General features: G+C 39.8%; 1 protein-coding gene across 2 annotated transcripts in view; it reads right to left on the bottom strand.

Moving 5' to 3' along the window:
* The window catches only part of LOC136875810 (sodium-coupled monocarboxylate transporter 2), an 89486-nt gene that overhangs the window by 32179 nt on the left and 34809 nt on the right, over positions 1-22498 (bottom strand). For both annotated transcript variants that reach the window (XM_068228139.1, XM_068228140.1), the window contains exons 5-10: positions 19402-19453; positions 19184-19251; positions 9032-9186; positions 8455-8595; positions 3916-4024; positions 65-174 (exon numbers count right to left, since the gene is read on the bottom strand). In XM_068228139.1, the coding sequence (XP_068084240.1) occupies positions 65-174; positions 3916-4024; positions 8455-8595; positions 9032-9186; positions 19184-19251; positions 19402-19453 (635 nt within the window). The remainder of the gene's footprint in view (positions 1-64; positions 175-3915; positions 4025-8454; positions 8596-9031; positions 9187-19183; positions 19252-19401; positions 19454-22498) is intronic.

Consider the following 22498-nt stretch of genomic DNA (forward strand, 5'->3'; position numbering starts at 1 on the left):
TCTATTCTGCACAACATTATTAGATCAAGTAAATGTCATTAGAAATGAATGTGAGTTCATTTACCTGAGTGCAGCACTGAATACTCCGGAGATAAACAGACCAGGTAATCCTGGGATATTCTTAGAGATCTCCATTACAAAGAAGGGCAAAAGCTGATCAGCTTTACCAATTGACTGAAAGAAAAAATAAAATACATTTCTGTAGAGTACCACCAAAGTTAGAAAGTCAGTGACTTACAGTATTCTTTCAAACTGGGGCTGATGACCTTATATGTTAGGCCCCTTTATACAACAAGTATCATCATCATCTTTCAAATCATACACAGGTTGTTCATGAAGTTTCCTGTCAAGACTAGTCTTGCAAGGGGTTTGAATGATGAACTGCAACCCGCACTATGAATTCTGGGTAGCAACGAGGTAGATGGCTACTTATCATAGTAACATATTGAATAGCATGAGTTGTATGAGTACATTGCCTTTGATGGATCCAGTTGTCTATATGTTACTGCATCCCAGGAAAACATGTGGGCATTTTTTAACAAAAGGCAATTAGAATCCTGGCTACTCATTTTTCAATTTGCAGTGAAGGAACGGGAGTTCAGATAAAGGCCTAAATTAAAAAAAAAATTGATATTATCTCCCATACTAGGTTTAAGACTATAGTAGATGTTATTTTCCACCATTTATCTCCTGTACATAAAAATAAAGCAATAATAATGAAATGACTTGTCTTCTTCCTCCCTAAATCACTCTGATGTTCAACTTTGTCATGCACAAGCTTGCTGAAAGTTACTGTCTGCTCTTTTCAGCTAACATAACTCCTAACAGCTTTATTTTGCTGGAAGTTTGCCATTCAAACTTCAGGTGTTCTCCCTCCTTTGCACGAAATGTTAAGTAAATTATCAACAAAAGTGTGAACACTAATGATCCCCATGCAAAGTAATTTTCCTATCAGTAATGGATGCAACACCTAGTTTAATCAATAATTTCTTAAGCTTGAAACCAACTACTGAGATATACACAGTAAGGACTAGGAGATGTTTTTATAGCTTAGCTTTATGATATTGGGACATGTATCAATATTCAGTTCCTGGGAAGCCTACCTGTTTGGATGACGACAAAAGTTTTCATTCCCTGCGCTGAAGGCGTGGGGCAGGCCACCTAGAGGGTGGCCAAGAGATGCAGGCGGCTTGGGAAGATGAGATGGAGGAAGGAGGTGGGTAAAGGATGTGAAGAGGGAGGAGATGGGAGAGGGTTCGGCTTTTTAGCTGAGGGGTTTCTAACTTTATTTTACGTCATTGCTCTTTACAAAATGTTTTTTTTCTTTTTGCTGCAGTCTATTGACTACTGGTTAAAGAGGATGCTGTGTGTTTGTTAGTGTTAGCCCTTCCACCTCCATCAGAGAAAGTAAAATAAGAGTTTTATAATGTTTCCCAATAATCTTCTTCTGATTTAGTGTGTGTAATTTCCCTATGATCTGTGTCTTTATTTAATTTTTATCACATGCTGGTGTGAGCAGCAAAAATGATAGAACGCTGGCTTTCTTGCCCCAAGTTGGCAGGTTCAAACTGGCTCAGTCCAGTGGTATCTGAAGGTATTCAAATAAATTAGCTTCATGTTGGTAGATTTACTGGCACATAAAAGAACAGTTGCGGGACAAAATTGTGGTACCTCAACATCTTCAAAAACTATAAAAGGGATGTAAAACAGACAATGGCGGAGGTACAGTAACTTTGTTTTACTAGTTACTTTTTCAATGAGTAATCAATGAAATTAAAATTACTTCGGAGAACATTCGTCTTAAAGAAATCACCAACAATTTCTTTTCAAATAGGGTTGGTATAATACAAAGTTTACAAGAAAAAGGTACTACTACTTTACTTTTTGTGGTTATTGTTGCCAGCAGAGACTAAACATGGTAGCTTGGAACTTTCAAAATTACCTTTTCCAATCATTTTTATTTTAGTTTATGACTTTTAACACTTCAAATAATTTGTCACTTTCTTTGCAAATAAATTAATTTCTTTCTAAGATTCTCTCAACATCTTTGGCAGAAAGTACATCTTTGAATTTACTGAAAACAAGTCCTCAAGGGGCACTTGAAGGAATACCTGTCTTCAATATTAAGAACATTGTTGGTACGTTTTATCGTATAGTGCCGGGAGTGTCCGAGGACATGTTTGGCTCGCCTGAATGTCTGTTGATGATTATAAGGTAGTGTGAGGGTGAAGCCCAGTGTCGGCACATAACCTGCTCAAGGCTTAATGTCTCATGAGCTTGGCTGTTCACAACACCACCAGGATGATTTCCTTTTACATTGAGAAGATGTTCAAAATATTCCCTCCACCTCTCCAGTGATTCCCTGGGATCTATTATGAGTTCACCTGAATTACTCAAAACACTATTCATTTCCTTTTTCCCTCCCTTCCTAAGATTCTTTATTACTGTCCAGAAAGGTTTCCCTGCTGCTTGACCTAGACTTTCCAGGTTGTTACCAAAATCTTCCCAGGACTTCTTTTTGGATTCAACAACTATTTGTTTTGCTCTGTTTCTTTCATCCACGTACAACTCCCTGTCTGCCTCGGCCCTTGTTTGGAGCCATTTCTGACAAGCCTTCTTTTTACGTTTACAACCTGCTGTCACTTCATCATTCCACCAAGATGTTCGCCTTTTCCCATCTTTACACACAGTTGTTCCTAGGCATTCCCTTGCTGTTTCTACTACCGCATCCCTGTATGCCACCCATTCACTTTCTATATCCTGAACCTGCTTACTGTCTACTGTTTGAAACTTCTCACTAATCATATCCATGTACTTCCGTCTAATGTTCTCGTCCTGGAGATTTTCTACCCTTATTCGTTTGCAGACAGATTTCACTTTCTCTACCCTAGGCCTAGAGATACTTAGTTCACTACAGATCAGATAGTGGTCTGTATCATCGAAAAATCCGCGGAAAACTCGTACATTCCTAACAGATTTCCTGAATTCGAAGTCCGTTAAGATATAGTCTATTATGGATCTGGTACCCCTAGCCTCCCATGTGTAGCGGTGAATAGCCTTATGTTTGAAGAATGTATTCGTAACAGCTAAACCCATACTAGCACAGAAGTCCAGTAAATGCTTCCCATTCCCATTAGCTTCCATATCTTCCCCACATTTACCAATCACCCTTTCGTATCCTTCAGTTCTATTCCCAACTCTCGCATTGAAATCGCCCATTAGCACTATTCTATCCTTGCTGTTGACCCTGACCACGATGTCATTCAATGCTTCATAAAACTTGTCAACTTCATCCTCATCCGCACCCTCACATGGTGAATACACGGACACAATTCTAGTCCTAATTCCTCCTACTGACAAATCTACCCACATCATTCGCTCATTTACGTGCCTAACAGAAACTATGTTCCGTGCAATGGTATTCCCGATAAAGAGCCCTACCCCAGACTCTGCCCTTCCCTTTCTAACACCTGTCAAGTACACTTTATAATCTCCTATATCTTCCTCGTTATCTCCCCTTACCCGAATATCACTTACTCCTAGCACATCCAGATGCATCCTCTTTGCTGACTCAGCCAGTTCTACTTTCTTTCTTCCATAAGCCCCATTAATATTGATAGCTCCCCATCGAATTCCATTTCGTTCGCCAAGTTGTTTCCAAGGAGTCCCTCGCCTGTCAAATGGGAGTGGGACTCCGTTACTCCCATAGGTCCGAGGCTTAATATGTTATGAGAAATTTTAATGTGAATTTTCAGAGGTATCTGGTTGGGTAGAATGAGCAAAGTTTAGGAACTGATTACAGGATTTTATTTCAGTGAAAAACAAAACATTTAATAAGAAATTCCAAGCCTTAACATAATTAGTTTCCTTATGGATAGGAACATTATTCAGCAATCAGAAAATTAATTCATTTACCTTTGTAGAAACTGGGTCACAGTCATAGAATGATGCGTAAATGACAAGTCCAGTGTAGCAGCTCATGGTGACAATAGCTAAGATCCCAGCAGCCAAGATGATAACAGTTCTGCAAAAGAAATAAACTGAGTTCTGTTACTGCTCTGTCGTATTTCCATAGAATGAAGGGAAGAACACCAATTGGTAGCAATTAGGAGTAGTGATGTTTATTTAAATTTTATAATAAGTAGTTCAGTTGGTGCCTCTGTGGCTCAGGTGGCAGCGCACCAGCCTCTCACTGCTGGGTCCGTGGTTCAAATCCCGGTCACTCCATGTGAGATTTGTGCTGGACAAAGCGGAGGCGGGACAGACTTTTCTCTGGGTATTCTGGTTTTCCCTGTCTTCTTTCACACTCCAATACTGGTATCATTTCATTTCATCTATTAATCAAAGTTTACAGGTGCTTACAGGGAGATAATTAGGATTCTCTCAGAGGACACATTGGAAGGTAGGCCTCCCTCAATCAATGTACAGGATATGGTAGTTGTAAAAGAGGGATGGGAAGGAAAGGTGGAAATTCTTGAAGACAGGTGCTCTAATGTTCTAAGAGAAAGGACAATGCAGGCTAAGGGCTCTATTCAGGATCAGAACTCAGGACAGGTGTCTGTGAGAAATCTGTAAGAGTCACTGCATGTAGAACAACAGAGGGAAAGTGAGGAACAGGCAACTGTAGCTGAGAAGTGTGGATGTAGGAGGAAGGGAAAAGGTAGGAAAGGGAAATGTTGAGTAGAAGATAGGAAAAGATAATTGGAACAGGGTCATGGGAGGGAGAAAATGGAGAAGGAAGTAGCTTCTGCAGCTGTCAGTAAAGATAGGGTGGGGGGATCAAATTAGGTAAGTAAGGGTTGAGGCTCTGGTCATGAGGGATTTCACTGTTAAACACATGGGGAAAGTGTGTGGAGGAAATGGAACCAGGCTAGAGTGTTATCCAAGAATTAGGTTGAGGCAGATGTTGAGGAAAGTAGAAGAGAAGGAGGAGGGATAGGAGAATGTGGTAGAGTTTCACGTTGGTACCAACAATATAAGGCAAGCAGGTATAAGTGCCAACATAATTGAGGGTGTGTGGGATACAATACAATACAATACAATAGATTTATTTTGTCTGGCAAGATTAAGGCCATTAGGCCCTCTCTTCCATCTAACCAGAAAAGACAGTTTTTACATGTGCAAAATTGAAATAAGTACACTTACAATTGAAACATCTTGCAACTACTAAACAATACAATATTATGATTAAAAAAGGAAAAAAAAATAGGAGAATGATGAAGATGATGATGATAATGATTATTTACACAATTATGACATGATTAGCTAATTTCTATTATCCTTGGTAATAACAGTGGGATTATATAAAGTCGCTAGTTTGAGGGAGGCTAAATCTACAATATCTCCATAGCATTACTTAGTAGGTAGCGGTGACAAAGTTGCCTAAAACTAGCAGGCGAAGCTCCTCTGACAGAGACGGGCAGTGCATTCCATTGTCGTGCCAAAGAAATAACAAATGAGTTTGTGTATCATGTGGTGCGGTGAGGTGGAATAGATAAGAGTGTATCAGATTTTGACCGTGTTCCAAAACTGTGATTGGATGAGAGGTGGTGAAATTGACTGTACAAGTAGGGAGGTGAGCATGAGGAGAGTATTAGACGAAGAAGGCATAAAGCATGAAGATTAAGGCGCTGTTTGAGTTTTAGCCAACCGAGTTCATCGTAGGCAGGTGTAACATGGTCAAAGTAACGTAGGTCACATATATAGCGAACACAGGCGTTTTGCGCGCGTTGTAGTTTGTCGTTAAGAGTAGTAGTCAGGTCGTTGTACACGGCGTCACAGTAGTCGAAGTGAGGCAATACCAGAGTGCAAATAAGGCGTTCTTTTAATATTCGAGAAAATATGTTGCGGAATCTTCTAAGTGAGTTGAGTGTCGCAAATACTTTCCTGGAGATGCTGGTAACCTGCTGCTTCCAAGAAAGATGTTCGTCTATCATAACGCCGAGATCTTTGACAGATTCACTGAAATTAATGGGTGAATTTTGTAGGTAAAGTTTTGGTAAAGTGAATTTGCTTATAGTTTTTGAACAAAGCCGAGGATGTGAAATTATTATAGCTTGAGATTTTATGTTATTTAATCTAAGTCCATGCATGTCAGTCCAGTTACAGATTTCTTGTAAGTCTCTATTGAAATTTTTAATTTCGTCGGTTAGTCTTTCCGGTTCACAGTGCAAGTATAGTTGTATATCGTCAGCGTACATGTGGTGTCTGCAGCTGTTTACCGACGACGTAATATCATTTATATAGACAGAAAATAGAAGCGGTCCTAGGACAGACCCCTGTGGAACACCAACCTCTACGGATCGCCAGGATGAATATTCATTGTTGTTGTTTCTTACACACTGCAGATGACCACGGAGGTATGAATTCATCCACTGAAGACTGTTTGTCGAGAACTGGAGTTTAAATAGTTTGGAAAGTAGTATGTCTATGTCAACAGAGTCGAAAGCTTTAGAGAAATCAAGAAGAGCTAGTATGGTAACTTGTCTTTTGTCCATCGCATTGCGAATGTCGTCTGTAACCTTAAGTAGTGCAGTAGTAGTGCTGTGGTTACGTCGAAAACCAGACTGGTGTTCGTCAAGAATATCGTGTATTTGCAAGTAGTTGGAGACTTGTTGGTGTACAATGAATTCTAGGGCTTTTGAAAGGACCGATAATATGCTCACAGGTCTACAGTCAGTTACGTCTTCAGGCGGTGATTTTTTAGCGAGCGGGACGACAACGGCAGATTTCCATAAGAAGGGATACGTGCCAGTCATTAGTGAGTGGTTAAATATGTGAGTTATAGTAGGTAAAATTATGTCAATTATTGTCTTAATAAGTTCTATTTCTATGTTGTCTATCCCTTTGGACTTCGATTTTATTCTAAATATGGCTTGTTTAACTTGCGAGGGTGTCACATGTGAAAAGTAGAATTTTTCTCTGTCAGGTGCAGGGGAGTTGTAATTGCTGTATAGTGTTCTATGTTGCCTTTCTCTGTCAATGGTATGTCCGGGAGTGGTAAAATATGTATTGAGGGAGTCGAGGGATACGTCAATAGGATGGTCGTCTCTTTGTTTACCTATTCCCATGTGTCTTAGTTCTTTCCAAGCCATAGCAGGTCTAGTATTTTTATTTAGCAGGGTATGTGCATGTCTAATTCTAGCGTTGCGTACTGACTGCGATGTTTTATTTCGTAGCCGTTTAAATGCGTCAAAATTGTCTTGTGTCGGTTGTCGCTTAAACTTTCTATGTGCGGCATCTCGTCTTGCCATTAACTCCTTTAGCTCTAAGTTTAGCCACGGTGCTGGGGTTCGCGTTACCCGTACTGTTTTCGGCGGGGCGTGTCGATCATAGAGCGCTGTCAGATATTCGTTAAATATGTTTACTTTAACATCAATGTCGTCAACTGATAGTATATGGTGCCATGGAACATCTAGTGCGTCTTCAGTGAACATACTGTAGGCAATTTTAGAGAGATCTCTGAATGTAATAGTCCTTGGTTTTGTCTTTCGGGTCTTTAAGGAGTAGGATATGTATATTAGGTCATGAGCTGAAATTCCTGGTACAGATGTCTGTCCGTGTTGTAGTACTTTGTCTGTATTCTTGACAATCATTAAGTCGATTGTCGTGTGTGACGTGGCGGTGTGGTGAGTAGGGAGTGTTTGCAAAATGCTCATATCGCAAGATGTAGTCATGTTTAAAAGCTGCCTTAGTGTAATTTAATTAGATTAGCTCACTGTACTTAGATTATTTCATTCACATAATTATTAATTTTTCATAAGGTAATTAGATTAGCTCACTTTAGTTAGATTATCTCATTCGCATTATTATTAGGGATCTGGTAAATGCAGCACGGTTGAATTTTAATGAAGCGGAGATTGTTGTCAATGGAATACTGTATAGGTGAGATATTGACTGGAAGTTGATTGGGGATTTAAATGAGACTATAGAATGGGTATGTGGGAAACTGGGAGTGAGATTTCTAGATCCTAATGGGTGGGTGTGCTCAGATGGCCTTCACTAAACATACCCACCATATGGCCTTCGATTGAACAGCACAACTTAAGCTTTCTAATCTTCTCATGGGATGCCACTTATTTCAAGGACATAAAATCACAATGTTGTTGAAAACACCAAATGTCTATTTTGAATGCATAAAATTAGCCTATATCTAAAACTGAAAGGTAAATAATCAGGTACCTGATTGTAATTAAATTAAATATAAATGTGAAGATGATGTTAGAAATGGTGAGCGAAATGGTTGATTAAAATATGGGTAGTCGTAAAATTTATACACCCTCCTGAAAGTCCTTGTTTAAATATAGCAAATAGGTGTCCTGTGGAGGTTGAGGGCATAATGGAAAACTAATAGATCATGTCTACAATTATGGACCTTGAAAGCATCAATCTAAACACGTCCTTTAAAATATAGATATGTTATTTGTTGGAGCAAGGTAGCAGCAGCACACTTACATATTGGCTTTTTTCCTTGTTGGCATGGCTAGACATCGCTGCATCATGGCTTGGTTGACGGAGCATGCAGCCAGCCAGCTGAAGTAGTTCCCCACCAGCACACTCCAGAATGTATGACGAATTGTTGGATCCAGATCAAAGCTTTAATATGAAAGGGAACTAAATTAAATACAAAACTAAATCTCTCAATCGACTGATTCATTTAATGGGAATTTCCAAAGAAAAATTCCTACCAGCACTTCATAACCCTATACAAATTTACAAACACATGATTTCTGACCACCAAACATAACAAAGCATACAACTTTCTCACACTCCACCACTACATCATGTCACAATTGTACTTTCACTGGTTATATTCTTACTTCCTCTTCAATAGAATACAGTAGAGCTGGCAACCAGAGGTAAAGATTAAAGTTCCAACAAATGTTCTGAAATTCTGTAGTTGTCTTTCAAATTGGAAACTTGAGAATATTTCTAACATAAGTTGTAGCTATGTTTAATTAATAAATAATAAAACTGTTCAGATAAGTTTTGTTTTAGGAACACATAACTCCTATGATTGTATAGAGCTTACACAAAGAACTCAAGGCGCTCACTGTCTCTGCTTCTCTCTATCACAACGTCTATACCACCAACGTTGATTGTCCCCAGCACCATGACAATGATGACACCAGCAAACATGAGGATAGTCTGGAGAGTATCGGTCCATACAACAGCTTTTAAACCACCCTGAAAATAAATAAATAAATAAATAAATAAATAAATAAATAAATAAATAAATAAATAAATAAATAAATAAATAAATAAATAAATAAATAAATAAATAAATAAATAAATAAATAAATAAATAAACAGACAAACAAACAAACAAACAAACAAACAAACAAACAAATAAATAAATAAATAAATAAATAAATAAATAAATAAATAAATAAATAAATAAATAAATAAATAAATAAATAAATAAATAAATAAATAAATAAATAAATAAATAAATAAATAAATGTGAATTTATTAACGGCTTCCATAATCCTCTATTTGCTTGTTGTTTTAAGGGGCCTAACATCGAAGGTCATCGGCCAATCCTCTATTTGTAACTAATTATCTCTTATCTTTAAATTGTTAGAAACTGAGTCCAACAATCATTATTTTGATCTCCCCCTACTTCACTTACCCTCCAGAACAGAGTCAATTATTCTCCTAGGTAACTATCCTCCTCCATTCGCCACACATGACCCCACCACCAAAGCTTCTTCCGTTAAATTAATTCCTAACTTATTCCTTATCTCCTCATTCCAAATACCTATCTGCCATTGTTCCCACCTGTTTGTACCAGCAATCATTCTTGCTACTTTAACCCTAGAATGGTAGACATAATCACCCACCTATTATTAGTAGATATACCTAAAAATGACGTGTCAAAGGAATTTTTGCTAAATGAGCAAGTAAATCCACATGTAAGTTATCTATATTTACAAAAAAAAAAAATTTCAATTGTGCCAACAGGGATTCAATTAGGGGTACACTTGTGAACCATCTGTCCATTGTAATATTCGGTTAGTTCCTTGTATGTTAGCAGACAGTTTTTCCACAAAATACTGAGCTCCCGGCATGTTTGCAGGAGTGGTGCCTTTTCCAAGGTAAGGGATGGCATCCTGCATGTAATATGTTCCTGCATCACACATCATGATTATTTTTAGCCCATATTTGTTAGGTTTTGCGGGCATGTACACACAAAATATGCATTTTCCACGAAACCCAACCAACCTCTCATCAATTGTCATGTAAGAACCTGGAGTGTAATTTCCTCGGCAATTCTTCAATAACATTTCCCAAATGTCAGAAATAGGAGCAAGTCTATTCGCATTTCTCCTCTCCTCACGGGTACTTTTGTCGTCAAATCTCAGGCAATTTGTGATGAAGTTGAATCTTCTTTCTGACATAGTAGCCCGATGGCGTTCACCACATAAAGTAGCATCAAACAATTTAGATGCCGCCAGATGGTTATTCTTCAGAGCTGCAGCTAGTATAACCAAAGAAAGATAACCGAGAAGTTCGTCCATAGTTATACTACTTATAGTAGGGTCCTTCCTTTGTTTTTCGTTATAGTTGCTTCTTTGGCGATCCATTTCGTCATTCGTATATTTGAGAATTGTTTTGAGTATATCCATAGTAAAGAAGGAACGGAAGCAAGCACTAGGTTCAGAATAGCTCAAAACATTCGGGTTTACCCGTTGACGAATATGTACAACATTCCTTTGTGGAGTTTTCCCTTCATTTTTCCTTTTCTTTGTTGTCCACTGAAATCCGTTTCGTCCAGTCATTATGAGTTTATCACTCTGAACTAGAGGATTAGAAACACTTCCACTGGGAGCTCCATGCTGAGTAGATATTCTGGAGGTCTCCTTTTGCCGTTTCTTGCTGCTATTTCCTATATTCTGTAATATTTTCTTCCTTTTACCTCCACTTGAGATGGGATCCTTCTTTCTGGAGTTGCTATGTTCTTCAACCTCTACGTCACGTATTGCTTCACTCAGTTTTTCATATATGATATCATCTTCAATTGGCACATAGTCTTCATCAATGTCAGAATTATATTCCTCAGAATCAGAGCACACTTCCACATTGTCTTCTTCACCTTCCGACTCATCTGACAGCTCTCCTAAAAGCGCTGCTATCGCCTCGTCATTATCCAGATACTTCGCCATTCTGCAATTAGAAATAATTATTATTAATTAAATACTTATTGTACATAAATATGTGTGTGTACTTTTATATTATATGTGTTTATTATATATATCATATACGTAGTGTAGGTGAAGAGAAGATCCATTATTGGTAGACATACTTCAAACAGACATGCAAAAAGTTTACGTGCATTGGTAGAGTACGTCATACTTACGTGTAGAGTTTCAATGGACGAGAACTATAGACAAACTGGCGGGAGCACAAGTGCCATTCGTGGCCACTTCTGTTTCACAACTAATTAGCGGATGCACTTCCGGCCGGACAAGCGATAACGTTGACTGGGGGAAAGGAGGGATGCGCCTGTTCATGATAGACACGTCATTTTTACGTAGTCTACCATTCTAGGGTTAATGTCTGTTACCTTCAAGGTTAGGAATAAGATATCCTGAGTCCACCCAGCTTTCACTCCCGTAAAGCAAAGTTGATCTGGAAACAGACTGATGTAAAGATAGTTTCGTCCGGGAGCTGACTTCCTTCTTACAGAATACTGTTGTCCCGACAATGAGCTCACTGCATTAGCTTTGCTGCACCTTGATTCAATCTCACTTGCAATATTCCCATCCTGGGAGAACACACAACCTAAATACTTGAAATTATTAACCTGTTCCAGCTTAGTATCCTCAATCTGACATTCAGTTCTTTTGGATTTCTTATCCAATACTAACATCAGTGTAGTTTTGGAAAGGCTAATTTTCATACCATAAGTTACTCACTGCACCTACTTTTCAGTTGCAAGATATTAGATGCATGCGAATGAACGAATGAACGAACGAACGAACGAACGAACAAAGGAACGAACAAAGGAACGAACAAACGAATGATTGAATGAACGAACAAATGAACGGTGATGTAATATCTTAATCAACCACCACCAATCTTTACGAATAAAAATAAAATCAAAATTGAGTGTGTTCCTAATGGCTTAGTGATAAAGTGTACGAGGATTGTTTGAAAAGTTCTCGGAATCACCGCTAGATGTCAGTGCTAGAGCAATGAGGTTCCCGTGCAATAATCACACATCCTTTGTGAGTGAACACGTGGCACGTCAGTGCTCTAGCTGGAGGAGTGTGCTAGTGACGACTCTTTGTTATTGTTCCCGCGTAGTGATTTGTGACAATGGTAAAAACTGAGATTCGAGCAGTGATTAAATACTTTGTAAAGAAAGTTATGAAAGCAAAGGAAATTCATGCCGACTTTCAGAACACACTGGGGGACTCTGCTTCTTCATTCTCAACTGTTGCCAAGTGGACCAGTGAGTTTAAATTTGGTCGGGAGAACTTGGATGATGATCCGCGTAGTGGACGGCCAAAAAGTGTTGCAACTCCAGAATTTATCGCAAAAGTGCATAAAATGGTCATGGAGGATCGTTGACTGAAAGTGTGGGAGATTGCTGAAGCTGTAGGGATGTCTTCTGAATGGGTATATTATATTTTAACCGAAGAATTGTGTATGAAAAAATTATCTGCAAAATGGATGCCGCGGCTCTTGACATTGGACAATAAACGCACCACAAAGTCTGGCCCGTTTTCAGTGTAACCAACAAGATTTTTTGCGCCAGTTTGTGACTACAGATGAAATGTGGGTCCACTACTATACCCCAGAGACAAAACAGCAGTCAAAGCAGTGGAAACATGCTGATTCACCACCACCAAAAGAAGCAAAGGCAGTGCGTTCGGCCGGAAAGGTCATGACCTAAGTTTTCTGGGATGCAAAAGGCATTCTGCTGATAGATTATCTTCCTACTGGCCAAACAATTACGGGGCAATACTACGCAAACTTCCTAGACCAACTACAGGAAAAGATACGCAAAACAAGGCCTGGTTTGGCAAGGAAAAAGGTCATCTTTTATCAGGGCAATGCTCTGCCGCACACAAGTGTTATTGTCATGGCAAAACTTCATGAACTGGGGTACGAATTGTTGCCACATCGACCTTATTCACCTGATTTGGCACCATCAGACTTTCATCTATTCCCCAAGCTGAAAATTCTCCTTGGTGGATGGAGATTTTCTACAAGGGAAGAACTGACAGCCGAATTGGAGAGGTATTTTGCAGGCCTGGAGGAATATCATTTTCGAGATGGGATCAAGGCATTGGAACATCGCTGGACCAAATGCATTAGTCTACAGGGAGACTATGTTGAAAAATAAAAGCAGTTCCACCGAGGTGAGGTACTTAATTCTAGTACATTCCGAGAACTTTTCAAACCATCTGCGTATGTACGATATGTGTCATAACAAACTACACTGGAATTATTGCCCATCTGCTGAAAGGAGGACGGGATGAAGGGTGGAAAGAAATTTAGAAAAAAGCAATATGGCTTTGAACAAGGCAGGTCGACAATAGAGCCTATATTTATAACGAGATTATTGATGAAGAAACAGTGGGAATATGGAAAAGATCTGATGATGGTATTCCTTGATCTAGTGAAAGCGTATGATAGTGTTAATTGAGAACAGGTATGTGAAATCCTTGAAAAGAAAAGGATGTGGAAAGCAATTAAGGTAATCAGTGAGAGTGATGTATAAAACCGACCAACCAAAACCAAACTGAACTAAGACAGGGAGTGTATCATCTCCACTTATGTTTATAATGGTTATGGATGAAATTCTAAAGGAAACAAAGGCAACATATAGAGGGAATGTGCAAATATTGTTGTTTGCAGATGACACAGTGACCTGGGAGTTAACAATACAGAAGTGCCAATCTAACTAGAGGCTTTAAATGGCAATATTAAGAAATATGGTTTGAAAATCAGTGTGGAGAAGAGCAAAACAGTGGGGATGCCTTGTTTGGCATTCAGGTCCTTGTTCAAAGATGCAGAAAGGTCACTTGCCTTATATTCATATGCTTCATTGACTTTGAGAAGACGTTCGACAGAGCTTGACATGAGAAAATGATGTCCATACTGAAGAAGGCAATGATAGCCACATATTGAAGAACCTATATTGAAAACAATAGGCTCGTGTTCAGGTGAGCCACGGACTCACGAATGAAGTTATAATCAAATGAGGTCTGAGGCAGGGCTGTATATTCAGTTCCAGAATATTGCTGAGCCAAGCAAGCTTGTAGTTTTACTTGACAATCATAGTCATAGGACCTCCAGTTTCATGTGGAGTCTGAACTACAGGCATGTGAATTTTCATTCCAAGAAACCTATATGCAGCGTCCAATATTAGAAGCGTGGTCTCTTTGGTAAGAAGTTAGTGAGCATGCCACTCAGCTGTCAAAATGAAGCTTAAAAGCATTATTAAACGAAGAATAGTGTGTATTTTCATTCCTTGTTTAATAATGTGTTCCTATGTTATGGTGTAATATCTTGTGTGTTCAGCAGACTGGAAACACTGGAACAACTCAGCTACCGTGTCTCTCTTTCAGCACATTCTCTAAATGTCTTATCACTCAAGGGCTTTTTTGACATCTCTGGCGAATCATTTGGCTATACTATTCTCACATTTTTGATCGGCCGGGGTGACGACACGTTTCTACTCTGCACCTTACCGAGCTCAAACAGCGTATCGGCTGGCCCCAAGTTGGTGGACGGCCTTCCCCAGCCATGTTCTCTTCTCACGTCACTAATGTTGACCCAGCCCTTTCGGTTGAGGACATTTACTATGAACTTCGCCCCCTAGGGGTCTCTCGTGTACATCGCCTTTGCTCCGGTACTGATCCGGCCCCAGAGATAGTACTGTTCTTCAACTCTGTACGTGCCTGCACCTCCGTCCTGAACAATGGAGTGTTTATTTCTCGCTGCCATCATCAAGCTACATCTACTCCGTTATACATCAGCGCTCAGCTCTTGCTCAGGCTGCTGTCTGCATGCCTCCTCCGAATCGCTCACCTCCACCGTCTTCGTATACCTGCCCAGCCCCTCCTCCCATCACCACTATCTTGTCTGTCCTTACCACCATCATCACTACTTCTGCTCTTGCCTCTTCCCTCCTTCCTATCACTATCACAACTAGATCTCATTCTTCACCCCTCTTGACATCATCTCTCCCCACTACTGCCACCCCTGATCCCCTGACCCTCCAGCGTACATCTCTTCAGCAAATCGCCGAGCGACCTTCTTCTGATCTGCCTGCCCACGTGGTACGTTCTTCTTCGACGTCCTTGCCACCACCGCTATCGGACAGCCCTTCCACCTTCAGCTGTGTAATTTGCGCTGTGGATCCTCGCCTTGCACCTGCAGCTATTGCCCAAGAACTACGTCAGGCAGGCCTACCAGTACACCGCGCATCATGTATTTACAATGCTGATGGTCCGACCTTCCTGGTGCGCCTTCAACTCCAGACTCCAGATGACATCCAGCGCCTTCTCACCAGTGGACTATGCCTGTTTGGACGCCATGATAGGGTCGAACCCTCACATTCACCCCCTATCACTCTGCCCCGGCCAGACCCTCCTCCTCAGTCACCTCACCCAGGTCTTTGATCTCCTCCAATCCCACCCCAGCCTCCTTGCCTTACCCTACTCCCCTTTACCCCTGACCTCCTCAGTCTTCTCCTCAATTCCCCAGTTAATTTCTCTTCCTTTTACCACATCCTCCCCTCCAACTCCTACCATGCCCTTTTGTGTTAATCTTTATTCATTACATCTACAGTGTGTCTTACATCTCTGTAACATCACTGTTCTATGTACTCATGTATAATTACTCTCAATAAAGCACTATGTCATTCGCTCTTTTAAAAAGAAAAATTCTCCATAACACTAAACCCCCCGTAGCCAAGAGGCCTTTCCTTCTCCATCCCCCATTCTTCACATCGCCTTTTTCCACCTCCTACTTTTCACAAATCTTTCCAACCCCGCCCAAGCTCCCGGCCAGAGGGAGGACATAACCCTTCAGGTGGCCCACCCCACCCCTTCAGGGTGGGGAATGAAAACGTCTCCAACAACAACAACAACAACAACACTCAATCACTCCAACACTTATATATTCATTCCAGGCAACACCTATTCATAAACTTCCCCTAAAGTTTTCATCTGATGCAGATAATAAAAAACACTCTGAAAGATGCCCTTCAACTACCGACCGATATGACAGACCATATGCTATACACGGCAAGGAAATACAAAGGCCTTGGTCTCTTCTGCACCTCTTGAGAAGCTCAACTTGAACCTATAAACATCTGTCAGGCTTTGAGCAGAGAGAACAAATATAAATGGCACAAGGGAGCTGAAAGCAGAGAGTTATGACCGCTTGAAGCAACTGACCTAATCATCAACAGTCGCACGCAGTTTCCTGATACCAAGAAGGTTCGTACCAAATTGCATGTACAGAAAACAGCCTATCCACTCCTTTGTTCACATGGCCTGCCTGCTTCCTCCTGCATGTCAGTGTTTGTTCTACATAAGATATACTGTACATTTCATTAGAGATTTTTGGTACTTCTTTGCCTGAGGTCCTAACTCAAAGACATCATATTATGACAACCATAATTTTTGTTATTATATGAATTTTAATGCTATAATTATTCCTGCAACATTGTGTTTATCTTGTATACAAATATTTTAGTTATCACCTGATCTGTTTAATTTTTATTTGGCTGAAGAAGGCCACGAAGTGGCTGAAACTAGTCCCAAGACTGATATAATATTATGTACTTGATGTATTGTATCGAAAAGGTGGACCTTCTTGTCAATTTATTTCTTATAATTGCCCCATAAATGTAAGGGTGAGGAATACACACCAACTAATAAGTGAATATCTGATCATCATGGTCTGTCATGTTCAGAGTGATGCGAAGCAATAAAAATTACAGCTAACGTTGTTGTCGTTAGCTCCCTACCGGGCAGGTCCCAGGACAACACCCTCTGTCAGCGTTTCACAGAGAGCATGAAACATTTGCCCATTTCTGAGTGCTTGTCCGTTCGGAGATGTTTAAGGAATAGTCGACACCACAAGATTTGACATCATGGCCGGTGCCCTTAAAGAACGAGGCTGTATGGTCTACCAGGGAGTGTCTGGATTAGCGGCAAATGGAAGCACCAGATGATTAGATATCATAGGCTTTAAACTGGAAAACAAGAACGGAATGATCCTTGACCCAATGGTGCAATTTGAATCGCATTCTGGTCAACCGGAGGAAGTGGATTTAGAGAACAAGAGCATTTATGACCCCACTGTCTCGTATTATAAAGAAAAATATGGACTGCAAAATATATCAGTCACAGGCTTGATGGTGGGGGCCTGGGGAACAATTCCTAAATTCTTATTGTTTTGGACTCTTTTAAAAATTTGCTTTATGTCTCACCGACACAGATAGGTGTTATGGCAATGACGGGAAAGGAAAGACCTAGGATTGAGAACGAAGCAGCCTTGGCCTTAGTTAAGGTACAGCCCCGGCACTTGCCTGGTGCGAAAATGGGAAACCATGGAAAACCATCTTCAGGGCTGCTGACAGTGGGGTTTGAAACTATCTCGCGGATGCAAGCTCACAGCTGTGTGCCCCTAACCGCATAGCCAACTCGCCCAGTATTTTGGACTTTCTTATGAATAGAAAAGCATCTGTTGACAAACATAGTGGTAGTTGCCATCTGCAGTTCAATACAGTATTCATTTTAAGAAACCATTTATACAGTCAATAGCATTGTGTACACACTTTTTGCTTACTAATTCATTTTTGTACTGTGTGAGAAAGGCATTTCCTATTCCAAGTTCATACGATCTATTACATAGTATTTTTTTATAACCTGTTAAACAGCGATGGTAGGTTTTGTATTCATAAATGAAGTAGACTTTGTTCTTGTCGCAACCCTATAATTAGGGAAGTTATAAAATAAATAAATAAGTTTGCTCTTTTATTTTATTACTGATGAGAACTGTTGCTTGGAAACAGATGTTTCAAACCATCCGTACATGCGACAGGGATCCAAAGTCATCAATGGACATTTTACAGCAGAGATGAAACAAAATTTCTCGGGGGTATAAAATCTGCACACTATATTTTGACTTCCTGTGCTACCTATGGGTCTTAACAAACTAAGTTACTCAGCAGTTCGAGTCTTCACCACTCGACATAATGAAAACCTTTTACAGTTGGTAAGAAAATTAGTGAAAGCTGTAATTGAGTTCTTCTCGAAATACAGTTTTCTTAACACTTTGAAGAAGAGCACCGTGCGTTGTACATCGACAGTAATGTTCCGTAGTGAAGGAGCGTTCAGTTCTAGTGATTATGTACCCACTTCAGCATACTACAAACCTCAGCAGAGTGCTGGAACTCATTCCATACTGCTTGTAGTTCATTAACAAAATACCAGGTAGCAGCACATCATTATGATACTAAGCTGGTAGAACAGAAGCAGCTTCATAGACACATGGTTTTGCAAGGCCGACGGCTAGACCCAATTTCCACAATTAATGTGATTTTTTTCATTTCTCAATGATTAGTATGTATGTTGTATTTCATAAATGTATCATGGTATGTGTGAATATGTAACTTTTCATGTTTTTGATATGTATTGTGAAAAATCAAAAAAGTTGAAAGTAGAAAAAAAGGTTTTTCATTTTTTAATAAAAGTTAGTGGTTTTGCTCCAATTTTGAATTGCAAGGTATACATGCGTAGCTCAAATATTGCTGAATCCAAAATAGGTTTGTAACTGTACGTAAGGTTAACCGTTATTTTTGTACAAAAATGTGAAAGTGCACTAAAATGCTCAGTCGCAGTGTAAGATCTAACTTCACCTGCTCAGTCTTCAATGTGTTAACAACAACGTTCAATAATTCATAACTTCTGAAGTATGAAGCATGAATTCTTTTTTTAAATGCTCAGTATCTTACATCAATTTTAGAATCACAAATACCTCAAAAATGAAAAATCCAACTTTAGGCTGCTTTATTTACAACAAATAAAAGTTATTATTGCTTACACAGAAGAAAATCATTGATTTTTGGTCCCTTTCCACATAATGGGTCACATATTAGGAATTTATGATCCTCAAGATCTAAACTAGCTATTTGAACACGAGATACACTTACCAACGTTGTATAGAAGATGCAGACAATACATACAATGGGAGTTATAAGGTGAAGATTTGCACCAGTAGCTAAAAAATAAATAAATAATAATTAGTATTTAAAATGGTGCTTCTGAGAGAAAATTTGTGAAATAATCCATTTATTTGTTTTTTAAATCTTATTTTATTTATTTATACTACAGCGTAATGATAGGAGAGACTCACAAAAAAGTTGCGTACCTTGACTGAAAGCAAGAGCTGGTACGTAGATCACCATTGGGATATAGAGCAACTGAAATTAAAAACCAAACGAACATTTAGGAAACGATTATGTTTGTACTTGCATTAAATTATACAGAGTATACAAGTTCCTCTTTTTTAATTCCCTTTGCTGACGTGTAGACTTCCCAAGCTTTGTTTCTCCAGGAATATAGCTTGATCTGAACAGCAGCAGTGAAAGACAGGTAGAGTTTGCACAGTAGTATTTACAGCGCTGCATACTCCAGCCACGGTTCCCTACCTTGGTGTTATTTACCAATGAACGCACGTTTCAACACAGCCTCACGAACCTGCACAACATGCATGTATGTGGACCAAGACCATGCAAAAGTGCCTTGAAGTAATTAACACAGGTTCAGTGATAATGTATGAGCTGGGATAATTGGTGATCATGTCACCTATTAACTGGAATGATCTACTCCATTTTTCTAAGGGATGTTTTGCTTACACTTTTAGATGTGGTGCCACTGTTGAATCACTACATAATGTGGCTGCGTCACAATGAAGCTACAGTGCACTTTGATGTAAATATGTCGAAGCACTTGGATGCTAAAATTCCAAATTGATGGACTAGTAGACGTGGAGGGGCTTGTACCATGCCCACCATTGTCACCAGATCTTACACCTCTCGACCTTTTTTTTGGGTTACTGTTCAAGGGTATGGTGTACAAGACTGCAGTGACTGAAACACTCGGTAAACCACTACGAACCTCTGCACTGTTGGTGTAGGCTCTGTCATGAGTTTGAATCCCTTTTGTAATTTAAAAATGTGGAACATCCTACAGTGTCCAAGCTATGTATTTCCAAATGTGGATCCTCTCCAAAGCAATCCCACACAACATAATAAAGGTCATCACTTTTATTTTGAATCATCCTGTATATCACCTTCCTATCAGACTGTCTAAAAATTGCCATGTGAAAATGAATCTACAAAATATTACCTATCTCAAAACTCTCCTATCGTAGGTACGAGAAAAAATTTATAACTGACATATGTAAAACTTTATTCAAATTAAATACTGTATATGAAAACCATATCTGGAATCATAATTTCAATTTTTGATGGAAATAAACAGGATGCAGAAAAACTGTGCTTCATAAGTTAAAAGAGTGTTAGACGTACAAATTCAAGTATTGCGAACATACAGTAGGAACTGTACATCTGCTTTAGTTTACATTTTAACTGCACACAGTGAAAATGGACAAATTTTGACACCCTACAGTCAAAATGTCCCCCTCCAACTTCCAATGTAAATGGTTCACTATTGGACATTTTACATTTTCCAGCTAACTCATTCTTGGTTGCCAAAGTTTTGCCCCTATGTGCCAGTTTGGGCTCATCAGTTGGTAACTAGCACACATACCAAGACACATTTCTAGTGCATATAGTAGAAGCCATTGTGTAGGCTAGTTGGAGACCAAATCTCTCGTAGTGCATTGGCACTGCCTGTGGCTCCAAGTAGCGTGCGCAGTCGCCTTACTATATTCACTAGCCGCGTGTCTTGGTAGGTGTGCTAGTTACCAACTAATAAGCTCAAATTGGCATAATGCAGCGAACTACTGGCAGCCAAGAATGAGTTAGCTGCAAAAGTTATAATGTGCAATAACAGACCATTTATATTGGAATTATGAATTTACTCATTCAGGACGGATATTTTAGGTTCCCTATGGGAATCAATGCGGTGTAGGGGTCGCATGCCTGCCTCTTATACCTGGACGCCCTGGGTTCGATTCCCGGCCAGATCAGGGTTTTTTACCTTGACCTGAGGGCTGGTTCAAGGTCCGCTCAGCGTATGTGATTACAATTGAGGAACTATCGAACGGTGACATGGCGGCCCCACTCTAGGAAGCCAAGAATAACGACCAAGAGGTTTCGTTGTGGCGACCACAATACACGTCATAATCTGCATCCCTACAGACTGAGCAGCGGTCGCTTGGTAGGTGATGGCCCTTTGGGGTTGTTGCACCATGGGGTTTGGTTTGGTTTTGTATGAGAATCAATGTCAATATCATCTGTTCAATTTGGCAGCACAGTTCACATTGATTCATGTATTCTTTGGAAAAGTTCTGACTCTTCTTGAACACGAAGTGCAGGAGTAGTGATGGACACAAGGAAGATACAAAGAATGTCATCCAGACAGCATATCAGAAAAAATTTGTGGCTTGTTAATACTTGAACGTCTGCGAGGTAAGCAGCCGAAACCACTGACCGCAGACCTATGCTGTTGGTTTTTTTATTTTTGTAAGTTTTTGTTTTAAGTTGCACCTGCACAGAGAGATCTTATGGTGACACCGGTACAGAGAGATCTTATGGTGACACCAGCACAGAGAGATCTTATGTTGCACCAGCACAGAGAGATCTTATGGTGACACCGGCACAGAGAGATCTTATGTTGCACCGGCACAAAGAGATCTTATGGTGACACCGGTATAGGAAATAATAATGTTATTTGCTTTACTAACTACTTTTACCATTTTAAGAGATGCCGAGGTGCCAGAATTTAGTCCTGCAGGAGTTTTTTTACGTGCCAGCAAATTTACTGACACAAGGCTGACATATTTGAGCACCTTCAAATACCAGCGGACTGAGCCAGGTTTGAACGTGTCAAGTTGGGGTCAGAAGCCCAGCACCTCAACAGTCTGACCAAGTCAGCCTGGCTCTGGGATAGGAAAGGCCTAAGAGTTGGTGCAAATAGGCCGTGGCCTTAGTTTAGGTACAGCCCCAGCATTTGCCTGGTGTGAAAATGGAAAGCCATCTTCAGGGCTACTGACAGTGGGGTTCGAAGCCATTATTTCCCGGGTGCAAGCTCGCAGCTGTGCGCCTCTAACCGCACGTCCAACTCGCGCTGTGAGACCTGTTGTTCTTATGTTCACAATACTTGTATTTGTACTTCTAACACTCCCTTAACTTATGAAACAAATTTTATCTCCACTCTGTAGAAAATATAAGTCTCCTAATGTCAAACTTTTCTGATGAATTTCTACTTAGAAATTAATACCTTTTGTTGCAATATTTCAATCAACTGCTGTATTACCTAAAATAAATCAATATGTACTC

The sequence above is a fragment of the Anabrus simplex genome, chromosome 6, assembly GCF_040414725.1.
Source record: "Anabrus simplex isolate iqAnaSimp1 chromosome 6, ASM4041472v1, whole genome shotgun sequence".
Classification (NCBI taxonomy): Eukaryota; Metazoa; Arthropoda; class Insecta; order Orthoptera; family Tettigoniidae; genus Anabrus; species Anabrus simplex.